General features: G+C 40.9%; 1 protein-coding gene across 2 annotated transcripts in view; it reads right to left on the reverse strand.

Annotated features, from left to right (window-relative positions):
- Nucleotides 1-24658, reverse strand: part of LOC124069943 (neurocan core protein-like) — a 37348-nt gene that overhangs the window by 2971 nt on the left and 9719 nt on the right. For both annotated transcript variants that reach the window (XM_046409485.1, XM_046409486.1), the window contains 17 exons: nt 23641-23720; nt 19872-20075; nt 18819-19001; nt 18075-18249; nt 17324-17451; nt 16439-16723; nt 15598-15741; nt 15378-15473; nt 15144-15301; nt 14883-15045; nt 10981-12180; nt 7169-7285; nt 3088-3201; nt 1481-1532; nt 1180-1286; nt 777-859; nt 2-146 (listed from right to left, as the gene is read on the reverse strand). In XM_046409485.1, coding sequence (XP_046265441.1) covers nt 2-146; nt 777-859; nt 1180-1286; nt 1481-1532; nt 3088-3201; nt 7169-7285; nt 10981-12180; nt 14883-15045; nt 15144-15301; nt 15378-15473; nt 15598-15741; nt 16439-16723; nt 17324-17451; nt 18075-18249; nt 18819-19001; nt 19872-20075; nt 23641-23713 — 3427 coding nt within the window. In that variant the 5' untranslated portion in view covers nt 23714-23720. The remainder of the gene's footprint in view (nt 1; nt 147-776; nt 860-1179; nt 1287-1480; nt 1533-3087; nt 3202-7168; nt 7286-10980; nt 12181-14882; nt 15046-15143; nt 15302-15377; nt 15474-15597; nt 15742-16438; nt 16724-17323; nt 17452-18074; nt 18250-18818; nt 19002-19871; nt 20076-23640; nt 23721-24658) is intronic.

The following is a 24658-nucleotide window of genomic DNA, read 5'->3' on the forward strand; positions in this document are numbered from 1 at the left end:
CCTGTGCCTTTCTTGCAGATGTAGGGCAGGTTGTAGTTGCAGGGCACATCGTTCCACTTGCCATCCTCATGGGCAATGGTCACCACACAGTCCTCCCCACCTGCAAAGAAGTTATCTGGCTGGCTCTCCCTCCAGTTCTCATATACCTGCACAACAGCAAATAACAGGACTCAACTGCACTTGCTTTTCATTTGTCAGTACTGTCAGACTGGGAATCTCTAATCTTCTCTGATGAACACTGTTGCTTTCAGATGAATGCCATTTGTCATATTGCACATGAGATTTTGTACGTAAAACAGAGTTTTAACTAAAGTGATAAAACATAAACAGCTTTACAGGTGCTGAAAACAAATTTTCAGTTTCTCACTATGAGTACCAGGGTCCTCTGTGAATACTAAATCTTCTGACAAAGTTAGAAGAGTTTTAGCTAAGTCAGAAGACATTTCTTTACTTAGAGGAAAAACTCTGAGCTCTTCTCACTGGTTTGTAGTGGGTGGGGATCTGTTGCAAAAAGGTGATGTCACATACACTCATGCACCCATCAGGATTCAGCAGCATGTGAATAAAAATCTGATGCCAGTTCTGAGGTTATCCATCTATGCTACTAATTATTATCTGAATTTTAATAATCAGTAATAGCCTGGAATGAGTTTCAAAGCCTAAGCTTTGAGTGCTGCCGATTTAGTCATGAATGTTATCAACAAACATTTTTCAGGGCTTTAAAATTGGAGTTTGAGCTTCTCAAACAGCAACACAGTTCACAGCTGATGACTCACCAGATCGCTGCCATCAGTCCACTGAAAGTCCTCCTCCACTGTGCGGTCATTCAGTCCAATCCAAGCGTTGTCATGACCCAGACCTGGACAAGAAGAAAAAGACAGTACAACATGTTTTTTTGACTGGTTTACTTTTGTAAAAACTCTGACATTTTAAACACTCACTGATACACATCTCTTGTTTTATACTTTATCAGTCTGCTTGTTCTTCTCCCTCCCTTTACTGAATCATTTCTTTCTTGCATAATTTTATTTGTGACGTTCTTCCTCGTCTTGCCTTGTCCTCCATGTTCTACAAATTAGGAAGTCCATGGATTTTTTTTCTGTTTTATGAACATTTGTATGACTGTATTAGGCTAATACAGTTTACACCCAAAAGAGACAAACAGAAATACACACGTACCATTGATAAACTCCTGTTCAGCAGCAGAGACAACACTACTGAGATGGGCACTGTGTTCTCTGCAGTCTTTCTCTGCATCCTCCCAGGTGTGTCTATGGGTGAAGTACCTGTGGGCGAAAACAGTGAAAGTGGTTATGAAAATACATATTTCATATATTATGCAGCCAGACAGGTTTAAATGGTACAGAGCACTGCGGTAAGTATATGGATAACTCCCGCGTAAAACAGTAATGCAGATAGATGAGGCACCTGTACTTGCACGTAAATATGTTGACACTCCATCGTTTTTCATCATTCCTACCTGTAGCAGTGGCCGTGGAACTTCCTCCAACTATGTTCGCATCCTTCTATGTCTGTAAAGATGAAGAGAAAAGAGGAGGGGAAATGACGGAAGCTGAATTTCATGAAGGGCACATAAGAGCATAGTTAGGTGGAGGAACACAAAGTAAGATGAAATAGTCTGTAAGGGAGGGGGAAGAGAGGAAGGTATTTTATATTACATCCCATTTGGCAAATAATGACAAAAATATGTGACTCTGGCATCTCGAGAGGCTAAATACATGAACTGTAATTATACAGACTTGTTTTCAATTCACAGCGCATGTGGCCCTCTGTCAGCACTGTTATTGTTCATTAATAATACTTAGACCTGTGGATTCATTTATAAATGCAGAGGTTAGATATTCATAAATTCTTTACTACCACGACAACATGCACACACACACACACACACACACACTGAGGATATCCTTGTAGTTGGAGGTGGCTGAAACCAGTGAGGTGATGAATCAGTGCTTTTGTGTGTTCATGTGGGTTTCATTGTGTGATACAGGGGGTGATTAGTGCCACCTACCACACAGACACACATTTACAAGCTCATGAGACTGCATTGCCTCCTTTTTGTTGTATTATGGGCTGCTAACTCAGTGTTTGTGGGTTGATTGCTGCTGTACTCTACTGTGACTGAACATTGATTTTGATTTACCTCTTTCTTTATTAGATTAGCCACATCAAAGTATAGAATTTTACAGTCACTTGATTGCTAGCTTAGCCTGATGTGTGTTTAGGGGAAAACACACACAATACACATTCCTGACATGAGTTTCAAACCATTTCACTGATGACAGCTGGTAGCAGTAACAGGCAAAGAAGCATAGCAATGCACCAAGAGAAGCAAGGAGGGCGAAGATTGCAAGCCAACAAAAACAATTATAAACAATGCAGGATTTAAAAAATATAAAAAACTACAGTGAAAGTGGTTTTACAGGGAGGAAATATATTCATCATGTTTGTTAGACCTCAAGAATGCCTCAGGTGAATGTAAACTTAACATAACATAACATAAACTCCCTAGGGCACCTTTCAACTGCGTATCCTCCATAGTACAGTTATAGCAATAACCTCTAATCCCAAAAACAGTATTTACATACATGCATACACATTAAAACTGTGTTTGTAGGTATATGTTTTTGGATTTTTTATTGTTCGAATGCTTACTGATATTTGAGAAAACAGTGCATATATTGCTGTGCCTGCTGGAGTTTCAGTCAGTATCTGTCACCCTGTCACCCTGTGACACACACTGATACACTGTCTGATAAGCGCAGAGAGATGCGCCTTTGTGATATTGTGTCACGGCATATAGCTGTAACAGATGCTACACACAGATCAGGATTATTTCCACCAGCACAGTTTGCAACAAACCTTTTCCTGCTAGTACCAGATGACTGGGAATCTTAACAAGCTCACCGCTGTGGCTGCACACACAACAATGTGCTGGATTTGTCAGGGCTACACAGTCCAATAAGGTTTCATACGAACAAAGAATGCATGACAACCCCCTACTGACATAGCTTGGAGTAATGTTTTCTTCATCCATGTGTATGTGTACAGTATTCTCACTCTCACCTTTCTCGCAAGTGTCTCCTCCATAGCTGGGCAGGCAAAGGCATAGGAAGGAATCAATCTTGTCGATGCAAGTGCCTCCATTTTCACATGGCTCTGACTGGCAGTCATCTACATCTGTTAGAAAGAAAAAAAACAGCAAAAGCAGGCGGGTTGCAGAGCTCATTAGGGTTCAAATTAAAAGGATGTATTTTGCTCAAGAGATGATGTTCATGAAGAGAGAAAAACTGTGTGGGCGTCTGCTGCCATTCATGCACTGACACAAAATGAGCTGGTCATTAGTCCTGGTTTAGACAGTGAAATGTGTTCATGTTTGTGAGTACAGTATCATAATTCAAACAGGGTGCGAGGAGAATACATAGAGCCTAATCCCCTTTACAGTCCTTATTTGTTCTCAGACTCTCACAGAGGAAGATACTAAAAGCTCTTCAGGCATTATTACATCTTTTTTATGTATTCACAGGGCTTATGGTTAACTTGATGTATGTCTAATCTTATCTTTTGTTTTATGTCCATTTACTCCATTTACAAAGGTCTGCATGAGGGAGAAATAGCAAGCTGCAAGATGCAGTGCTTTTGCTTTAAAGCAGTTTAAGTATCAACATAAATTTAGTGGACTCGTCAGCACAGCAGCTGAATCTGACCGGAGAATCTGTGTTAAAGCCCCCGTTTTGGCAGCCATTCATTCTGCTAAAGAGACCTTAAGCAACAGTAGATACCCTACCAGCTGCGTGACTGCTATGCTAACCTTGCTAACTGTACTCTCTAACCTCTTTCTAACCTCAAGCAAAAGGAACATTTCTCTACATGGATCTGCAAAGTATCACTTTATCATTGTAAATGGGGGGCATGTAATCTTCTTTAAACACTGTGGGGATTTTTTGGACCCAGAATAACAGATATACCCATGGATTGAAGAAATCTATTAAAACTTGCAGCAAGAGGGAAAAGAGAAAGCTACTTATAAGTTCAAACTCACTGCACAGTAGTTCCTCAGGTCTTAACAGTTACTTAGTTCCAAGCAAAAAGCTAAACTGTGAAAAAGGTCAGTGGCTGAGAAGAGCTAAATGTGTCAGACAGATCAAACTAAAGTGACTTTGTACAAGACATTTTCAGAATGTTGTCACTGCGCACACTGAGGGATGGCTGCAATATCAGGCATTAATTTCTAACCTGGACTAAGCTGTGATTCATCAATAAATTTTGTTTTAGGGTTTGAGCAAAAGACTAAGAAAGATTCCTTTTCAGTTTTCTTTTACAAAATCCAATTTTCCCAACTTTAACTGTAGTTTTTGCTGTGACTTCAAACTGTTTAAGTTTTGATCCAACTTTAATTGACAACAGAGGATATTTCTTTATTCAGTGTTTACCGTAATGGCAGCTTGTCTAAGATGAATGAAATGGTTGTTCTTTGGGGACAGATGTGCAAACTGGCAAACTGGAAATTAATACAATCTTCTTACTCCAAATATCATCTTTCTTATTGAAGTAATAGCCTTCTTTGACAGTTTGGTTCATTGTTTTAAATCACTTAAAGCCAATATGTGTCAAATTTGGAAATTTGCAGTATCAGGAACGACACTGTGGCATATCTACAGTTAAATCTGGTTTAAACTTATGAAAGTGAGGTGACGTTGTACAAAAATCTCTGATTATATGAATTAGTTATCATAAACATATTTGTGACAAACTGAGATTTATGACAGATTAAAATGAGAGGGTGCAGCTTAGCCTAATGCTCTGATTCAAATTGTAAAATAATCTCCAGAAGAGAGAAAATGAGAAAATGTACCTAAAAATCACACATTAGCATGTTACAACATGCTAACATGCATTTTTCCTTTACATTTATTATTAACAGTGAATGAATGGCCTCAGACTAAAATACAGTTAAACACAACTAAACATATGAAAATTGTCATATAAATGTGAAATACCCCCAAGTTAATCATGACTTCAATGACCTCTAAATGTATGAGTTCATAGTTAAATACGCACCACTACCTTAATCTCCCCCTTACAATCAGCTCTTTGTTGTTCGGTATAAAAAAGTCTGATCCCCTCGTCCCTCTCATCCATTAGGCAGAGACGAGGCTGCTCCTCAGAGAGATAATACTGCAAATTCTGCAAATCCATAACAAAGCCTTCCAGCATACCCACGCATCAGCTGCTGGCTGTCAGTTTAATTGTATGACTGTTCGTCTTTCTGTGACACTGAACAGAAACAAACTGGTACTCAGTGAGCATTAAGGTGCTCACAGCCTCAGTGCAACCGCACATGCAGATAAGTATGTTACTCTTTGTGGTTCCTTTATTCAAAAAGCGATCACTTTCTTGAGGAATGGCTGCCTAATGAGCTGAGCATATGTTAAGGAACAAATTAGGACCCAGATTTATACCTGCATGTCAAAGTGTCACAGTACCTCTGTGCAGGTGTCCACTTTGGGACCCCAAAAATGTCACTGCATTACGGGCATGATTTGGTTTTAAACATGGAGATAGGAACATAATGTCTGCTGCTGGATAATCCAGTCAATTAAATACCTGAACAAAAGAAGTTATTCAACATATTATTGTAAATATCATAACATTGTTGTTAAACCGGCTCACTGATTTCCAATGTCGTCTGTCAGCACAGATATTAAAAGGATAGTTGCCTCAGTACAAACCGTATAACAATATAAACAAATTTCTATGATTTCATATCGAGCATTGTGAACCTTAATGTTGGTGGACAAAATACAAATTAGTTGAGTCATATTATACTGCTAGAATTCAATAATTCAATACTGAATGAGAACTGAAATGACAAAACAGCCCAAAGACTTGTTAAATTAGTGCTTAAGACCTCTGCTCAAGATGATCCTGGCTCTGCTTTATCAACAGCACTGCTTCTTCTGTTTGAATTCAGTCACGATGAGCTGAGTTAAAAATGTGTTTATTAGCCTGTATTTTTTACAGTACTATTGGTACATACAAGATTTTGTTTACATGCCCCATGAAGCCGTCGAGTGAAGTCGGCATAAGCGACATTTGTGTAAAAAAAACAAATGGAGTGGAATATGATAAAACCAATTGCCTGTGTGGGTGAAGTTTTGGTGCCCAGCAGCCACAGTTTCATCTGTTTGTTTGCAGATGTTTATTGTTCTCGTGAAGACACAGAATCACATCTGGCTCCCTGAACCCTCTGCAGCACGAGAATCATACATCTATGCAGAAGCTTGAATCAGACCTGACATCACCATGGTACAGCCAAATATAAACAGGGACAAACAAAAGGGGAATGAGCAGAAAAACAGCAGAAAATTACATGTAGATAGGGAAGAATTGACAAAGATTTTTGGAGCTGGATACTGTCCCTCTTTGTCAGGCTGGCTGGCCCTGACCTCACCCCTCCTGTAGTGAAGCATATCTTATCCCTATCTTAACCTCTGAAGGTGTAATCACAGACGACAGCAATCAGAACCTCTCAGTCATCTTTATACATACCCAATAATGTTTTCTGTCTGTGTTAGTTTTTCTGTCAGCAGCACATCATAAAATCCTATGAATGGATTTCCATGAAGTTCAGTGAGCATTTAAAGACCCTCAGCTAAGGAACAATCGATTTGTGTTTGGTGCTTATCCAAAGCTGGGATTTCTTGTTGTTTTTTGCTGGCCATGGAGAAACAAAGAGACGCTTTGAGTTGATTCCAAACCTTTAGGTATTTTGTAGGGACAACGAATCAATTTGGCTTAAAAATTCAAGCGAATTTTTTTCTACATGACGCTGCTTTAGCCAGTCTTTTGGTTTATAAAGAAAAAAAAATCTTGAAAGCTGCCAGTCGTTTGACCTTGAGAGACCATTACCATCACCGTACTCTGACAGTTTGACCCTAACCTTTGACCCCAACCTCTCTCGATGTGATGGACAGCTCGGCCTTTGACCTGCCAATAAGCCGCTGGAAAGCCTCACAACAACGTGTGCAGACTGACGCAGGGCTGACTAAATTATGTGACTGTGTGGATGCACGCATGCACATGCGTTTGTGTGGGATGTGTGAGTGAGTTTGTGTGTGTGTGTGTATGTATGAGCATCACTGACCAATCTCACAGTTCTCCCCAGCGTATCCTTGTGGGCAGTAGCAGCTGTAGCCTGTTCCCTGAGGAAGGTACTTTCCTCCATGCAGACACGGGTTTGTCACGCAGGGGTCCTCTTCAGCTAAAAGAAACAGACGGATGTGGGAGAAGGGGGAGGGGAGGAGTTAGGAAATTCAAAATCAAGGAGCTAATTAGTGATATGGTAAAGGAGAATGCTTTTTTTAGTTTGTAAATGCAATTTATTTTGGAGGTGTATTGAAATTCTCCAGCTGAACAAAACTTAAAACATTGATTTCCACGGTCATCCCCTAAAGTTGGATGGCTTTTTCTCACCCTCACCCTGATTTTGAACAAATATAAAATCAATGTATGACTCAGAAAAAACACAACACCCCAATTTTCCATCACTGCAGCTCAGCCAAAACCAGCGGTTACAACACACGCATATCTATTTCACACTCCATCTTTTTTCAAAGGGATCAGAAGCCAGAGAGCCTCAACCTCACGATCTACTCACAGCCACAGTTGTCATGGTTACCATATGGAGAGGGAGGCCTCGGCTCATTCCGCTGAGCGTAGTGGGCAGCGTGAGAACTTCAGACATTAGCCATCCACAACAGAAATGAGCAGACCTCCCGGCGAGTGCTTCAGCTCCACCATTCAGCCCCTAAATGTGTGCGTGTGTGTGGTCTCCTTCCACAATTACAAATTTCCATATCAATTGGCACACTACCACGTGCTTCTCCCCTGAGCCTCTCATTATAGCAACTTAAGGTCTTTGAAAACCACTGCTCGTTCATCCTCACTGCAAAAGCTTGGCTGTGGGAGTCTTTGTTCTGCCAGCTCTCTTTGACACTGAGGACTGCTCATGAGGGGGTGGTGTGTGAGGTTGGCAGTGTGCGTGCATGCATGTGTGTGTGTGTGTGCGTGTGGGTGTGTGTGGGTGTCCGTGTGTGTGTGTGTCTGCAGGTCTTGTGTTTACACGGTACGATGAACGAAAATCAATACATGGCTATGATTAGCCTTGAGGCTGATCTTGTCCAATAACTAACCCAAAGCAGACATCTCAAGCTCACATCCTCTGAATCACCATCATACTGGCTGCTGTGTTGGGCAAAATAAACATTCTGGGACAAAGAAAATAAGAGAACAAGGTTTTTAATCAAAGGACTCCTGCAGCACAAGAACCTTTCAATAGCATCAGCTCTGTAGATTTATGTTAAGTTTTCTGTGCAAATCCTCCATTCGTAGTTTGAATTCTGCTGAAGTCAGGTGCTAAAGCCAGCCATGCATTTCATTTAATGTACATCAGTCCAGGCCGAAGTGCTCTTGCACCCTCTGCATCAGTCAAGGTCATGGCACGCCTTGACAAATATCAACTGTTATGACAAGCAGATTTACTACAGTATGTGCAAGTGTGTGTTTGTGTGTTTGTGTGTGTGTGTGTGTGTGTGCAAGATAAACCTAGTGCGATTGGCCATTCATTAAAGCAAGTGGTGCAGAAAAATCAATAGTCTGTAGAAGAAGCTGATGGAGTGGACTGTCCCTCGGCCCGCGCACCGGCTGATACCACTGGCACAAACAACAACAATAAGTTGGCATCAGTAAAATCCAACTAATAAGTTTACAGAGACAGGACAGTAAGGGGATAATACTTTGCAGTGACAACACTGGGATACCTCAAAGTATTAATCCACACATCACACATGGCCTTTGCTTCAAGTAATCACAGCCGCACACACAGCAGAAATATGGTTTACATTGGAAATGTGATTTTCAGATAAGTTCTTTAGACCTGGCATTTCTATGAAGGTGGGAGAGCACAAGGAGGAAGGTGGAAAGAGAGAAATTTGCTCCAGTTTAATCTAAATCTGTTTGAAACAATCAGAAAATGGAGAGAAAGTTGATGGTATTGTGTGTTTGTGCACTGAGCATCTGTGTGAGTGTGTTCATGTTTGAGAACAATGTGCAGTGCTACTAAAGGTCCTTGAATCCAGCCTAAGGCTTCTCTTTTTTCTCTTCTCTCTCATTGATTGAACTGACTGATGAAGAGCTCTGTGATCCAGTCAGCAGAGAAAATACTGACCACCACCATGAAACACAACTACAAGGGACTGCACTGGAGCAGCAAGCGTGCCCATGAGAGAGAAAGCCATTATTCTGGTCGAATCTCCTGCAAGCTTCCCTTCTGTTTGTGTAGCAAAGATATCACTGTGTGTTTGTGTGTTTATGGCCTTCTGCCTGCATGACTCCAGGGTCTCAGTGAATCAGTCAGCCCTCATACTGTACACCAGCAGCCCAGATGGTTGCCCTCTGCTTCTCATCGATACAGTTCACAGCTGTTTTCCATCCGCAGACTCCTCACACCTCGAGGAGGCAGCTCAGCCATGTCTGCCGCAGACACAAGTCGCTTTCAAATCGAGCAAAATAAATCACCATAGAAATCTGCGATAATGTGATGCCCGTGGGGCTTTCAAAGGCCAGGTGATAGGATGTTTCCTGTATCAGCTCTCATTATCAAGCGAAAAATAAGTAGTAAACCAGCTGGCCAGCCAGAAGCTTCACTCAGATATACCGTGCTGAAGACTTAATCAACAGATTGTGTACGGTGGTGGGAATGTGGTCTCTGCTTCTGGTGGGAATAAAAAGGTATGCAGCCCAGGGAACACACATTGAACTTTTTATTTATTTATTTTTTTGGAATAAATATGCCAGTGGCAAGGTCGGGGCGAGGGGGGGGGGGGGGGGGGGGGGGGGCGCGAGGGGGGGGTGAAAATGCAATCTTAAAGGATGGCTATTTTCATCTCCCTTCATTTCTACTTACCTTTCTGCCTTCTGTTATGATGACAGTGTACTTAACAATGTAATTCCTGAGGCATGCAGACACATTGTCACATCTAAGTGTGACAGAGCAAGAAACACAAACTGTCAGAGGATCAGACTACAAACCATTAAACAATCACGTTATTTTAATCAATACTCACTTACGCACCGAAAATGTGACTACATTACTTCATTAATTACTCAACAGCCAAAGTAATTATTACCTATCACATTATTTCCTGTTATGTGACAATGTATTTTTTGTGAAATATTTTCATCCAACCAGCAACTTGGTTTTGGTGTTGACAGAACTGAAGGGAGAAGGCCACAGCAAATAGCAGTATGGCGGAGCCTGTGGCATCAAAAGCATGTCAACAATGGTTCTGTAGTTCCCCTCACTCTCAATTCTGCACTGCAGGCTGCAGGTTTAATGGATGGACATGACAGTGATAATGATCTTCTAGGACAAAAAGATCAATACCATTGTCATGATCCTCTAGGCAAGAAATGAAAGTGCTTACCAAAATGTAAATTTTTTTTACATTTTTACGATTTTAATGAGCAGCAAACTCAACTGAACACCTCAAAAATGTTACTCATGGATTAGTTGTGTAATCTGATTCCTTTGTACTACTCAGATTGACCACATTGCTGTAATTTGTTACAGTCCATCACTGGTTGTAAAGGAGCTCTCTCTTAACAGTACCAAGAGTACCTTAAATGTAAGTAATAATCCCCCATGTTTATGCACAACTGACAAGTGGGGTAATAATTTTACAATTTGTCTTAATTGTCTGTTGGTCACAATTGCAAAAATAAGACCTAAGTTGTAAGAAATTAGATCCTCTGACGCTATTTTATTTGTTAAAAAACCTTGTGGGTGATAATATCAAAATCATATATTAATTACAATGAATATACAGATACATGCACTGAAAGTAAAGCCAACCAACAGGATAACGAAAGATCTAAAAACAGATATACAATGCTAACCTGCTGGGCTGAGAGTGACGGAACTGATGTTGACTCCTTCTCTGTTGCTCTCCTCCTCCATGTTGCCAGGTAACAAGGCCCCCGAGCCCACCGTGTGAGACCAAGCAGGCTCCTCCTCATCTTGGGGTCCTGATAGTAATGGAGGATAATCCAGAGAGCTGTTCAGAACTGCTTTCTCCACTGGGACCCAGTTAGGAGATGTCATGGAGTTAGTGGAGCTTTCCTGGTTATCTGAGTGAGGAGATGGAGCTGGGTCTCCTGAACCAACAGTTTGAGACAGGAAATAGGAAGTGGGTGAAGCTGGTGAGGGTGAGAGAGATGGAGTCTGGGAATTGGATGAGGGTAAGAAAGTGAGTGGAGATGGGGAAGAGGAAGATGGTGGAGACGAGGAAGGAGAAGAAGAATGAGATTCAAACAGGGATTGAGATGGGGATGCTTGAGAAAAGGATGGAGATGGAGACATGGAAGTAGTGACAGACGGTGATGGTGATGGAGATGGAGATGGAGATGAGGAGGGGGACTGGAATGGATCTGGAGATACTGAAGGCAATGGGGTTCCTTCTGGTGAGGTTGACGGGGGTTCAGATGTAGGTGGGTCAGTACTTTCTGACCCAGTTGTTGTCATCACTGTGAGCTCCAGAGGACTGGTGGTGGTAGTAGCAGCTGTGGTGGTGGTGGACTGTCCCTTCCTGTGACCTCTCTCTCTAGATCTTTCTCTGGATCTTTCTCTTGGTTTACTTGTTCCAACTGGTCTACGTGAGACTTGTATCTCCCCTTTTGCCTCTGCGCCGGTGATTTCTCCACTGCCCTCATCTTCACCTCTCCCCTTATCCTCTCCTTTCCCTTTTTCTTCTCCTCTGCTCCTGTCTTCCCCCCTGTTCTTCTTCCCCCTTCCTCTGCCTCCTCTACCACTGGTTTTCGAGGTCACCGTCTCTTCCCTCTTGCTGCCCGGGTGGGTTGTGGTCTCTGTTTCAACACGGATCCAGGTTTCCCCACTGGATGAGGTGATTTCGGGCACAGGGCTAGAGGCGGTGGATGTGTGCGTCTCTGAAATCTCCCAGTGCTTGATGCTCTCTGTAGTCATTGAGTTAGTGGAGGCGGCCAAAGTAGTTGCCAGACGAGTGGGTGATTCTTCACTGGCTGGTGTAGAGTTTTCCCTTGTGGGACCACTGAACCATGAACTTCCCCAAGAAAAGAAACCTGCAGAGGGCACAAAGCAAAGAAAATGAAAAGAACGACGGGAGTCAGGAGCACAATCACTGCAGACTGAGAGAATAGTGCAAAAAAACAAAGCCAAGAGTGACAAACAAAGTAAAAATCATCTTACAGATTCTCTCTGCTTTGCCAAGGGAGACAAAACAAACACTTCTAAGTTATCTGAGCTATCCGTCAACTGTTTTTCCCTAACACTGTACCAGCTCTGCATACATTTCAATATTATCAACACGAGCAAGCAACCCTCCATGGACACTTTCAAAGAAAAGTTATGAATAGTGCTGAACATTTCCCTCTTACATTATGTCAAACAAACAGAAACAAATTCAGAATAATCATATTTATTAAAATCAATGAAGCTGAAGAGGTGAAAAGTTAAATATGGTTTATTTGTACTGTTTTCATTTGAGTGTATGTCAGAAGGGATTAGCAAATTATCACATTCTGTTTTATTTATGTTTTGCCCGTTCTGGGAATCAAAGTTGTATCTTAAAAATTTTACCAATTAGCAGAGGGTGCAAATTTTAAAGGTCTAACATTTGACACTGAGTGTGAGAATTCAAAACATTATGCCTGTTCTTGTCATATCAGTTACCTTAATCACCAGTTTCAGACTTGTAAATGCGATTCATGCCAACATCCAAGACATAATTACAAAGAGTAAAATGGTTGGTTTTTTTTTTTTGTTTTTTTTGTAAAAGCTCAGATATATTTGATGTTGAAGCTTCATGTTAACCAATGTCTGCTGTTCAAGGGAGTTACACCCTTGCTATACTGTAATGTAATTTTAATCCTCGCACAGCCTGCTCTACAATCCTAAAATTATCTTGATTTGTCCGATGACGTGAACCCTTCCGTTAACATCTACCATCCATCTCACCTATGACTTGGGCAATGAACAGTGTTACAAACAGAAAGAACATTTGAACTCTGCTCTGCAAAGACATCAGTCTGGAAGATGTACAATCATCTTATGTGGTCAAAAAGAAATTTTGAAAAACATACAGCAAGAACAGACAAACTACAATCTGAGGCTCACTAACAGTGATACAATTTAAATAAATGTGTCAGTCACTGTAAACTGAAACGAACAACTGAAGAGAAAAATGACACAGTCGAAGGTCTAAAAGCTCTCTGGACACAGATAGAGACGAAACAACACACAAACATACACAGCCAGGCACAACAATCAAACTAAGGACCACTGAAAGCTCACATATTGCCTCAGAATTGAATCAACAACCCAGTAACACAGTTTCAACAAACACTGAACAGAGAAGTCTGCCATTTGGAAACCACTTCTATCTATGGCCAGCACATAAAGACCTGTAAACCTGAGGGGCCCCTGAGACATGGGAAAGTGCAGGTCGATGAGCTGGATTTTACTCTTTATCTCTCATCTGCCCGTCTGAGGGAAACCAGGTGTTTTCAACCTGTCTCTCACAGTGCTAATAATGGGCATCCCACTGGGATTTTTGATTAGAAAGGTTTCTAAATGATTAAATCTAACCATACAGGTGGCAGCTATGATGAGAGTTGGTGCTTGTACTTCAGATTCTGCCAAATTTGAAGAGTTGAACTCTGCGGTATACCAGCATAGTGCTACATACCAATGGGCAAAGGATACAAGATGGGAAATTAAGCAATAGGGGGGTAACAATGTGGGAGAATATACAGGTAACAGGTAATTTACATATTCTGTTATTACAGGATACGCTATGATCTACAAAGCAATCATCTGGCACCACAAAACAGCGTCTGCCATCAGACTTAGCCGGTGAAGTGAGCTGTCCTCCATGGACACCAAAGAGATATTTTGTACATATTGCCTGTGGTTTTGCTGGTAGCTCAGCTCAGTTTTGGATGCCAGTTGATTCACCTCACCAATTTAAAATTTAAAACTGTCAAAACTGTCAACTCATTACCACATCTTCCCTCAAACCTCTGGGTTTGTGGCTCAGCAAATGGTCATACTGTACCTGAATATTAGAACAGGCAGGCAGCTGTTAGCTAAACTACAATAACACAATGTGTTTTCCCCAAATTCACTATCCCCTCAATCCCTTGAACCTATATGTTCTATTACACTGCAAACTGGAAAGAATTTCACAGTACATTTAATGTGCTGAATTCCCTCAATGCCAATCCCATGGAGTTCAATGACAAGCCAAAGGTAAAAGAACACACATTTTTAACTATTTACAGTGTATCCCAGGGTGAGGGAGATCCCTCTGTACAGCTGTCCTACAGAGGAGACAGCCTGAGCTGCACAGAAAGGTCAGTGTGCCTTTAGTTTGTCTCCGACAGCCAGACAGTTTTTTCTGTTGCTACGGAAAAAAATCAGCTCCACGCTGGACACACTCTCCTCACCACATGCAAGGGCTCCACAGCCTCTGCTCTCCCAGTTTTTCCCCTTATTAATTCTGTCTCTCTCTAATGAACCTCATTCCAGGGGCTTGTTTGTACTGTAATTAATGTACCAACCTGTTGTGCTGCCCAACTGATGTTTCCCCAACATCACAGACCCAAGCCAATTAGTGCCTCAACAGAAACACATTCACAATACTGCAAATGTTCATAAACATAAGCTGCCATCATACCTCCTGCATGCTTTTTCACCATTTTCCTCTATTGTTCCCTATCATTTTCATACATAAGCACATTAGGAACCGTATAAATGCACTCACCGGGTGATGATGTCCTGGAAGAATCTGAGCCCTCATCTGTCTTATTCATGGTCGTCTCCTCTTCCCCTGATGGTCCATTTGGTGCTTGGGTTCCTTCCTCATCTCCGGTCCCCGCCAGGTAGTTCCAAGGCTTCCAAATGGATTTGACAATCTTCGAGAGCACCTAAAATAATAACCAAGTGGATGCAAAAAATCACTGGTTCAATGATGCTGCTTCAGTTTTTTAAAATGTCAAAATAAAACCTTAACCATTAGACCAACCATCTTTTCAGTGGGAGTAGGGTGGGCTGGCGGTCGAAGGAATTCCTCTGAGTCAGGGCCAGGCTCCAATGGCTCTCCCCAGTCTAAGAACCTCTGCCCTGGGGCTAGCTTTAGGGTCACAAATGACCCTGAAGACTCTGAGGTCCAGGGGTCTGAGGCTGAAGACACAATTGGATTATTGTCACAGATCCACATTGATTCCTGATCAGTACAGATGATTGAAATCACCCTTACAAGCGTCAGCTCTGTAAAGGGAGGCCTCGTCTTCCAAGTCGACCAGGGCCGTCCAGTTCGAAGAGGAAACATCACTACCATCAGAGGATTCTGTAACTGCAAAAAACACATCTACTATATGTTCAGTCTTACTGTATTTGTATGTACTGTTTGGATGGTGGACTCTGATTTACTTTCTTGTTCATGCTACAGATCTGATAATCATAGACAAATGTCAAACCTCTGGTAGTGGTGGTTTGCTGTGTAGTCAAGTTGGGATTGTCTGTCCCTGCAGAGTCAGCATCACTTGAGTCTGTGAGGTAGCTCCAGGGCTTCCACAGGGAGGTGAAGATCTGAGAGATGGAGCCTGAATTCTTCACTTTACCTTGAAAACAAGTTGAAGAGATTTGCTGTTCACATGCTGAAGGACTGAAAGACTATACCCAGTCTGTCTCAAATCTTTATGAGTTTTAATTTAGCAGGACTAGGCAAATATCAGTCAACACAGAGAACAAAAGCTGAGCATCTCCATATTTCACTTTAACACATCCTGTTTTTTTCTCTCTCTCCCACTGCTTCTGTCAATCCAGCAATTTCACAGATACATGGGAAGACAAACAGAGGAACAGACAATGTTGATCAGAAATCAGTGTTGCCATAGCTACAACAGGTTTGTGGGCTTCACAAGTTTCAAAACATCTCACTGAAGAGCTGCGTTCAAAAATTAGTCAGCTGGCCAACATTTGCACATTTACGGAAATATTGATAAGTGTGTTGAAATTAAATGAAATGAAACAGTGATATTTATTGTCACTGCTGCTACATTAAAATAACTCAGCACCCCCACAGCAACATCGGGGCTCCTGCTGGGAGCGAGACCTCAGTAATATCAGCATGTATACATCAATATTTGAAGTGATTTTTTTATCAACATGTGATCATTGAATATATTTAGAAAACATTATTGTGATGATGCTGTAGAATCACCATAATGATATTTAGTATTTTCTATAATTCATCAACTTTACTCCTTCCCAATCAACAAAAGTAGTAAATGCCGCCTATGGTTTTTCTCTCAATACCTCTGTAGCAATAAGCATCATATAGGGCTGTGGTGTTGTCAGTAGAGCTATTGGACATGACGGTGTGAACTCCAGGCTGGTTCCCTCCACAGTCTGGATGAGGCCATGCCACCGAGTAGCGAACACTGCCATCAGACAACCAGCCTGGGGCGCAGCTGTGCAGGCCGGCCCTCCAGGCCAGATACAGCTGCCCCACTGTGGCCAGCTGACCTCCGAGGGACACACAGCGGTTCGAAGCTGAGGACAGAGACAGTCTGCCTGGGACCGAAGAGTGAAAGACTTCACCTGGAGGAGGGGGACAGGAGACATAAACTTGTGGAGGAGCAACTGATGTTGGATTTTTTTGCAGACAGACACCGAATTTTAATGTTGAATGTGAAGTTTTGTGTGTTTGTTATTCTCAACAAATCCTATGAAAAAAACAAAACAGAGAGTGGTAGTCAGAGTGGTTGCGAATAAAGGCTTAAATCTTTGAAATCAGGCCAAATGTATAAAAACTATATACAAATGTATAGAGTCTTTAAAAGAGAGAGAGAGAGAGAGAGAGAGAGAGAGAGAGAGACTCATTCTCTGAAACAGTTGGACACTGCAATTTTTAACAAATGTTATTCAAACAGATGTAACTGGTGTATGTTGAGGACTATATTTAATACATATGAGTTGCAATTGCAAGAGTTTTTGCCTTTAAAGTGCATTTATTGGAAGTTAGAAGAAAACCTAGAAAATAAGAGAATATTGTCCAACTTATCCTTTCATGCTGTAGCAGAATATGAGGCAAAAATAAGAGTGCAAGCCAAAAGCTGTGACAGGATTTGATGTTTTTTGAGAGAGAGAGAGAGTATGTGTGTGTGTGTGGTGTGTGTGAGTGTGTGTGTGTGTTTGTACCATCCAGTTCTTTTGCAAAACAGTACACATCAAACAGCTCTTTTTGGTCCCTTTTCCCATAATTCCTCACTCCAGCGGAGTACTCCTTGTGTCCATAGCAACCAAGCTCTGGCAACTGGACAGAATAGCTGTGGAGATGACCATGTGGGAGTCATAAACGGGAATGAACCTCTTTTTGCTAATCATAGGGAATAAGTAGTGATGTCTGGTGGACACTTCACTGCATGAACATTAGCTCACACACACACCACAGCATTCATTTTCATTAAGTCTTTAAATGTCAGTTAAGAGTAAATTCTTATTTGCATTCTTGTTTAAAAGGGCAACGGATTAGAATAAATTAAAATATAATTAACTGCAAAGAAACAACAGTGGTAAAAAGAACATGACTCTGAAGGAGATGAGATGACAAAACAGAAGAACTGAATATTAATTGAGAAAGCAGATGATCCAAACAGAAAGAGATCCAAGAATACAGAAAACAAAGCAAATGTCTTCATGTTAAAGAATAAGAAGTCTTCAGAGCCGAAACAATTAGTTCGTTAACTGTTGTTGATTGACAATTTGGATTTTTTTAAGTAATTTTTGGTGTGATAGCTTGTCTCATGTCTGTACTGTGAAGTTGCATATCTTAGCTTAGTATAAAGGAATCCAATCTGCAGATTAATCCTAATAAATATGATGCCTCAAAACATGTCAGGACTCACTCTACAACCAGCAAGCAGAAGGAAGCTATTGAATGTCTCCTCACCGGACTGTCTGATCATCCAACCAGCCGGCTGCACAGCTGGCCATGCCGTCATAGTACGCTGCCCACAGCTGGGCTGGTGTGGCCATCTGAGCTGACATTTCCCGGCAGGCCCGCTGGGCATCGGTAAACGAGAGGGCGTAGCGAGCACTGGGAGCCTGGTAATGAAACACCACACCTACATGGGAAGACAAGGGGGTAGAAATAGGAACACAGCTGAGGTTAAAATCAATAAATCGCTGGGATGTAATCAATGAACATGTTATTGTGGCAGGACGGCTGTTAACAGATAAATCTAACACTACGAGAGTTTCAGCAGAAAATTCACAGATGAGCACACAGAAAAAAAATATCATTGGTATTCAGTACAAATGCTTTAATTAGAATTACACAACTGCTCAAGTGGAAAACTAGATAACAAAAACAAAACAAACACAAAGAGCAGCAAGCAGCATTAATTAAGTCACTCAATACGATATTGATATAGTGAATCAATGTTATTAATAATTAAATTGACAAAAGCTGAAAAGGGGTTGGCAGTGTTCCTGTTTTAAAGCTGTCATTATCTGTCTTACATTAGCACAACAAGCCCGGAACACAATAAAACACCAAAATCAATTAAGTTAAAATTTTAAAGCGATTTTTGTTACTTACGCTCAGTCTGTCAGCAGTGTTTCTGCTTATTTGAATTGTTTCCTTCAGGGAGCTGTGCCTCTAAACTTTTCTGACAACGGCTGCTGAACTTACCAGAGACCACCAGGGGCACAGTGTCTCTCTCATAGTCGTTATCCATGACAACCTGACAGTGGTAAGTGCCTGAGTCGTTGGTGCGGAGACTGGAGATCTCCATGGTAGCATTCAAAGGACTGGCAGTGTACCCTGGCAGCATGACGCGGCCACTGAAAGCCTTATTCACCTTGATTACATCACCTTTGGCACAGAAAAAGAGGTTTCTTCATTCATAGTGTCTATTGGCAACCGGCTGATTTTAGATAGGCCCAAAAAACTTATTTCTAAATGGGCTTCTATCTATTAGTGATTTGGTCCAATGTGAGCACACAGCTGTCTGCCAAAATCAGAACATCTTGGTTATTTAGCACCAGCTGAATTAAAATTTAATACTTGTGGGTTGTTTGCTCCTGTTTCTAGTCTTAGATCAATGAAATGTGATCAAACCACACACACACACACACACAGAGAGAGAGAGAGAGAGAGAGAGAGAGAGAGAGAGTCCTGACAAAGCAGATTAGCTCATTTTTTGAGATTTAAACTCATCATAAATAATACATTTGATTTTCTTCTAACTTTACATCTGATTTATGTTTATTTAATCATTAAACTTGAATACGCTAAAGAAAACAAATAAGGACTTCAAAATCATCATGATCAGAAATTTTGAGTGGTACAGTTTAAAATAATGAATTGCACACCAGTTCCACTAAATGGGTTCAAACTGGCCTAGACTTTGCTTTATGTTTGCCGTCTGGTGTTCAGCAAGTTGTGGACAGTTAGTCTGAAAATGAGGTTGATGAGACCATTGAAGCAATACAGCAAAGTTGCAGGTTATAAAATCAAACCAGAAACCGAGAGCATAGATGAATTCAATCTGCAGAAAGCCTCCACTTTGCTAAAATCCTTCTGCATGTTTGGATCGTTTGAAAGTGGAAAATGTCTACTAAAAAGGTTGATCTCATTTTAATTTCTGGGGATCTAGGTCACAGAAATGTTATCTGATTGGTTTAAGTTGAGAAATGTATGGGATAATCAACTGCTAAATCAGATCTTCATGTCTTTGTTTACCTTTAGCAGAAAGCACAACCTGCTCCATAGGAGCCCCCTGCCCTCCTGCTGGTAGCCAGGTACGAGTCCACAGCAGGTGGGGAGGCTGGCTGGAGGAGCTGATCGGGAGGGTGAAGACACACGGGAGGACGGCTTTGCCTGCCAGCGTTTGTTGTACTGTAGGATGGGTGATCCTACGCATGTTCACGATGGAGGAGGCTGCACCTAGAGAGGACGAACAAGAGAACAGAAAATAATTAAATTACACACTTAAATAGGTTGCAGGACATTTGGCTTTGCTTTCGAAGAAAACAAGGATTCAGCATACACATACTTTTTGACAGTCAGGAATAAATCTGTTGTGAATTGTGAATTGTGAATTGTGAATTAATTAACACTATGCAGAAGAGGAGATATAAAGAAAGTGTTAGTTATACTGTAGCTTCTAACAAGACCTCAGGGATTCATTAACAATTTTACACTCAGATGTTCACATAAGAGCAAGAAACATGTTTTATCATTCTGCTATTGATAGATCATTTATTTTCCTCAAGGAGGAAAATATTTCCACACTAGGAGCATATATACAGGAGCGGGGTGGAGTGGGGCGTAGCATAAACAGGTAGCATACAGAATTGAACATAATTGCATAAACATAGATATACATAATTTACAGGGACACTTAATTACAGGGGTTACATTACAAAGACATGACATTTATTGACACGTTACGCATCGCAGAGTGGATTCCTTGTAACTTTAGGGGAGGTTACCTATTCTAAGCTTGTATGGCTGCAGGAACAAAACTCTCGCTAAAATGGTCCTTTGTGCACATGGGTAGTCTATACCTGCATCCAGACAGAAGCAGGGAAAAGTGCTGGTAGAGTGGATGGCGTGGGATTATGTGTACTTTGCAGATCAGGGATGAGGTGACACAACTGAATAGGTTGGGGTGGGAATACAAGAGTTTGCAGACAAAATCAGTTATCTTTAAATGAGTTTAATCTCATTGTGACCGTGAACAAAATACGGCTGGATAACTAGTTGAATAATGCTACAGTACAGAGGAAGAAGAAGATGGGGGTGGACATGCAGGTGATCTAGTTTATGGATGGCTGAAAGTTTTGAGAAAGAAACACATTATAGGGATCCCAGACACTTGCACACCATATGTAGACACACATGAATAGACAAGCACACACAAGACCACATTGCAGCTCACCTGATCCAACTTAACTATTTAAATTTCTACATATTTCTACATAGTTAGACTGATGATTCTACAAATTAATATGTGAAATTCACTCTGTGTGGTTGCCATGATATGCAGGTGCAATGTAACCATGACAACAGAATCACCTGTACATGCATTATCCTCTAACCGACCAGTGCAGCCTCTTTGTGAACTTTACTGCAGCACACCATTTTATACAAGAGAAGGTGGAAATGATGTTTTCCTTAAATATAAAAGCCTTTTTCCAACTGTGAAAGTTAATTTTTCTTTCCCTTTGTTTGACTTACTCTGTGTTTGCTTGTTTTTTTATCTTAATAATCCACAGCAAGATGTTGTTTTTGCTCACAATATCAAGGAGCAGCATGGGCTGTAAGGTGTGACAGCCTGTAAAAGTACTAAGACAACACATGATTACACAGCTGAAATAAACAAAGCAAATTTGCTCGAGGATCTTTGCATTTTTTTTTTTCTTTTCTGGTCCTCTCAATTCACATTTTCAGTGTTGGTTAAAAGCCCCAGTTTGTGGAAAACTAAATGAGCTAAATGATTAAAAAGAGAACAGGCGCAAACAACAACAATAACGACAACAAAAAAAAAAAAACCTCAACCTTATTTGGAATATTGCACACAGTGGAAGTGAATCACTGAAAGATATTTCTATCACTTAGATTGGGCGGCTTTCATAAGATGAACCCCCTGAGAGCATCTCTATGTGCTGAAGAACGCCCCCAGCTGCTTCCCCCAAAATCAGATGTAATCACTGAATCTCAAATACAACGGAAAACTGTGAGACAGAGACAACAAGACAGAGAGCAGGAGCGAGAGAAAGAAGGAGGAAGGGAGTAAATGAGGAAGAGGGAGTCTAAGAGGAGAAAATTGAAAGGCTTTGGATGACAAGTATATCCTGTAGTATGGTGGTGACAGATGGGACAAAAGAAAAATAGCCTAAAAAGAGAAAGAGAGAGCTGCAAGTGACATGGAAGGACACTCTCTATCTTTAACAGATGCCATCTTATCCCTGTCAGTCCTGCTCTGAGTCCAATGAGCTGTTTGGATAACAGCTAAATTGCTAGGAAGGTTTCAAGGCTGACATCAACATTCCTTAAAGAAAAACTGCTAACTTTGCTGGCTAACTGAATCTGATAACATCAAATGCCAAACATAATTTTGTCATATGTTATATTATTGTTGCCCATAAACATATAATAAGGGCATGTTAACAAACACTACCTCAGCAACAAATCATATAATGGCACATATTTAAAATGTAAATAATTTCTGGAGCTTTTAATTGCATCTCACTTTATTTCTCAGAGGCTTGCTTAGCTGTTGAATTGTACAAGCAAAACAAATATTTCTTTCTCTTGTGTGATCACTTACATGATTGAAACCTCTAGAAAAGTGCACCTTTTTTTTTTTTGTCAAACTGTATTAAAAATATGTTTATGTTGCAGGCATTTCTATGTCCACTTATCCTTATCAGGGCCACGTGGATATGCACTGGTATCCAATCACAGGGCCAACACTGCCATTCTGGCAGTTACATCTTTTAAAGTCCACATTTGACATGAATGGTTTGACATTTGGGGAAATATTTTACTTTCTAGCAGGGAGTTAGATGAGAAAATCAATACTGCTTTCGTGTCTGTGCCTGAGATAAGTAGCTGCAAGCGTTAGCACAAACACTGGAAGCAGGGAAAACAGCTAGAGGGCCGCTTGAGGGCGACTCTGTAGTGACAGACTTGGAAATTGCAGACTCAAAAGTGAAATAAGTGAAAATATAAACGTTTTAACTGCATTAACAACAACATAAATCATAAGAATGTTGTCTGGTCTCATATTTGGGAGTAATAGGTTCCTGTGCTTTTTCTTTCTTTTTTCTTTTTAGTAGTTTTAGTCATCTGCAGAGCCTTTGGTTCACTTTTATATCCTGGATTGTGCAACAAAAACTGACAAAAACATGACTGAATGTGGAGTAATAACTTTCTGCTGTCAGAATGTGTTTTAATTTTGGAAATGAGCAACGCAGTTTCTCCTTCTGATGAAAATCCAGGCTACCATCCTACATGCTAATTGCAGGAAAAGTAATTAAGGAGAGAAACTTATCTTTTCTACAGGCAGTCAGCAGGCAGCATGTGGGACCTCAAACCTGAGATACTATCCACCAGAGACCTGCGGCTCTGAGACGTATTGTCTTTTTGTTCCATAATTGTGAATTTTATGCATAGCTGTAATGGAACAGATGGTCAGCTAAACTTGTATAAATGGGTTTGGAGGTGTTCCAGCTCAATCCCACTGAGCATGTCTGCAAACATCCTCAGCATGTCAGTTTTCACGTACAACACTCAAATTAGCACAGACCTGTCTTGTATATTTATGACTATATAAAAATTAATGTGGGAACTGATTTTTTTTTCTGTATTCTGGTCCAGCTGCTGAACCCACTACTCTGTTGACGTTATTCCAGATATCGAGTGTGCTGGTTAATTTCGGCACCACCTTGAGATGCAGCAGTTTAAGAAAATAAAGAGTAGAGATGGGAGACAGAGAACGTACCTGAACCTAAATAGAGCAGCAGCATCAGAGCCATTTGGATCTGTCGACCACCTGCACACACAGTGAGTCCCATCCTGGACCTGCAGACAGTAAGCAAAAAGGAAAGCACTGAGGCAGGATCGAGAGGGAAGAGACAATCAGGTGTAAGTAGAACCAAAAATTCAAGGTCAGGTTTTATGCACGTTTGTAAAACATAGATGTGCACCTATAAATATTTTTTTACATGTTGCATGTTTTATACATAAGAGTCCAGGGCTTCACACAATAAAGTTAATATTTGACTCCATCTTCCCAAAACCAAATCTAAGTATCATGCAATAAGATGACACATCTGAGCGTGTATCAATTTTCAGTGTTGTATCAATATTTAGCTCTTGAAGACAAACCAAAATATTTTGTTTGTGCACAAACAAAAAATATGGAACCTGTAATGTGAGTCATACAACACTCAACTAAAACACGTTAAAAATGTTTCAGTCTGTAATTTCCATCATCAAACCCACAGTCAAGTACTGTGCCATACGTATCGTCCTGAATTAGAATTAAATGATGATGTCTATTAAGATGAAGCTTCAAGGTTTTAAGTTACACTTTCACTGAATCCCAAGTTGCAAGGCCTATGCACCTTGCAAGGTATAGCTCACTGTGATTGGTGTGTGTGTGTGTGTGAATGGTTAATTGAGAGGCAAATCCTGAAGCACAACTGCATTAGAGCACTTCATAAATGCAGTCACTTTTTCTGTCAGGTGAAACAGTTTGGTGATTTCTATGTTTGAGCAGATGAAGGGCAGCTGGCTCCTGTGTGCACCTGAAAGCTCTGCAGCTGTTTGGTTTATAAAGCCTTTCCAAAATTAATTAGAGCAATTCAAATCCATGGCAACTCTCATAAAAACAAAGCTGTGTTTTGATTACCAAAGTTTGAGACATAGGGTTTACACCTGATGGAAGTGAAACTGTACCTCCCAACTCTGTTGGTGATGTGCACATCACCCATCCTGTGGAGCAGCCTCAGGTGTTA

Source organism: Scatophagus argus, chromosome 13 (assembly GCF_020382885.2).
Source record: "Scatophagus argus isolate fScaArg1 chromosome 13, fScaArg1.pri, whole genome shotgun sequence".
NCBI classification, from domain to species: Eukaryota; Metazoa; Chordata; class Actinopteri; family Scatophagidae; genus Scatophagus; species Scatophagus argus.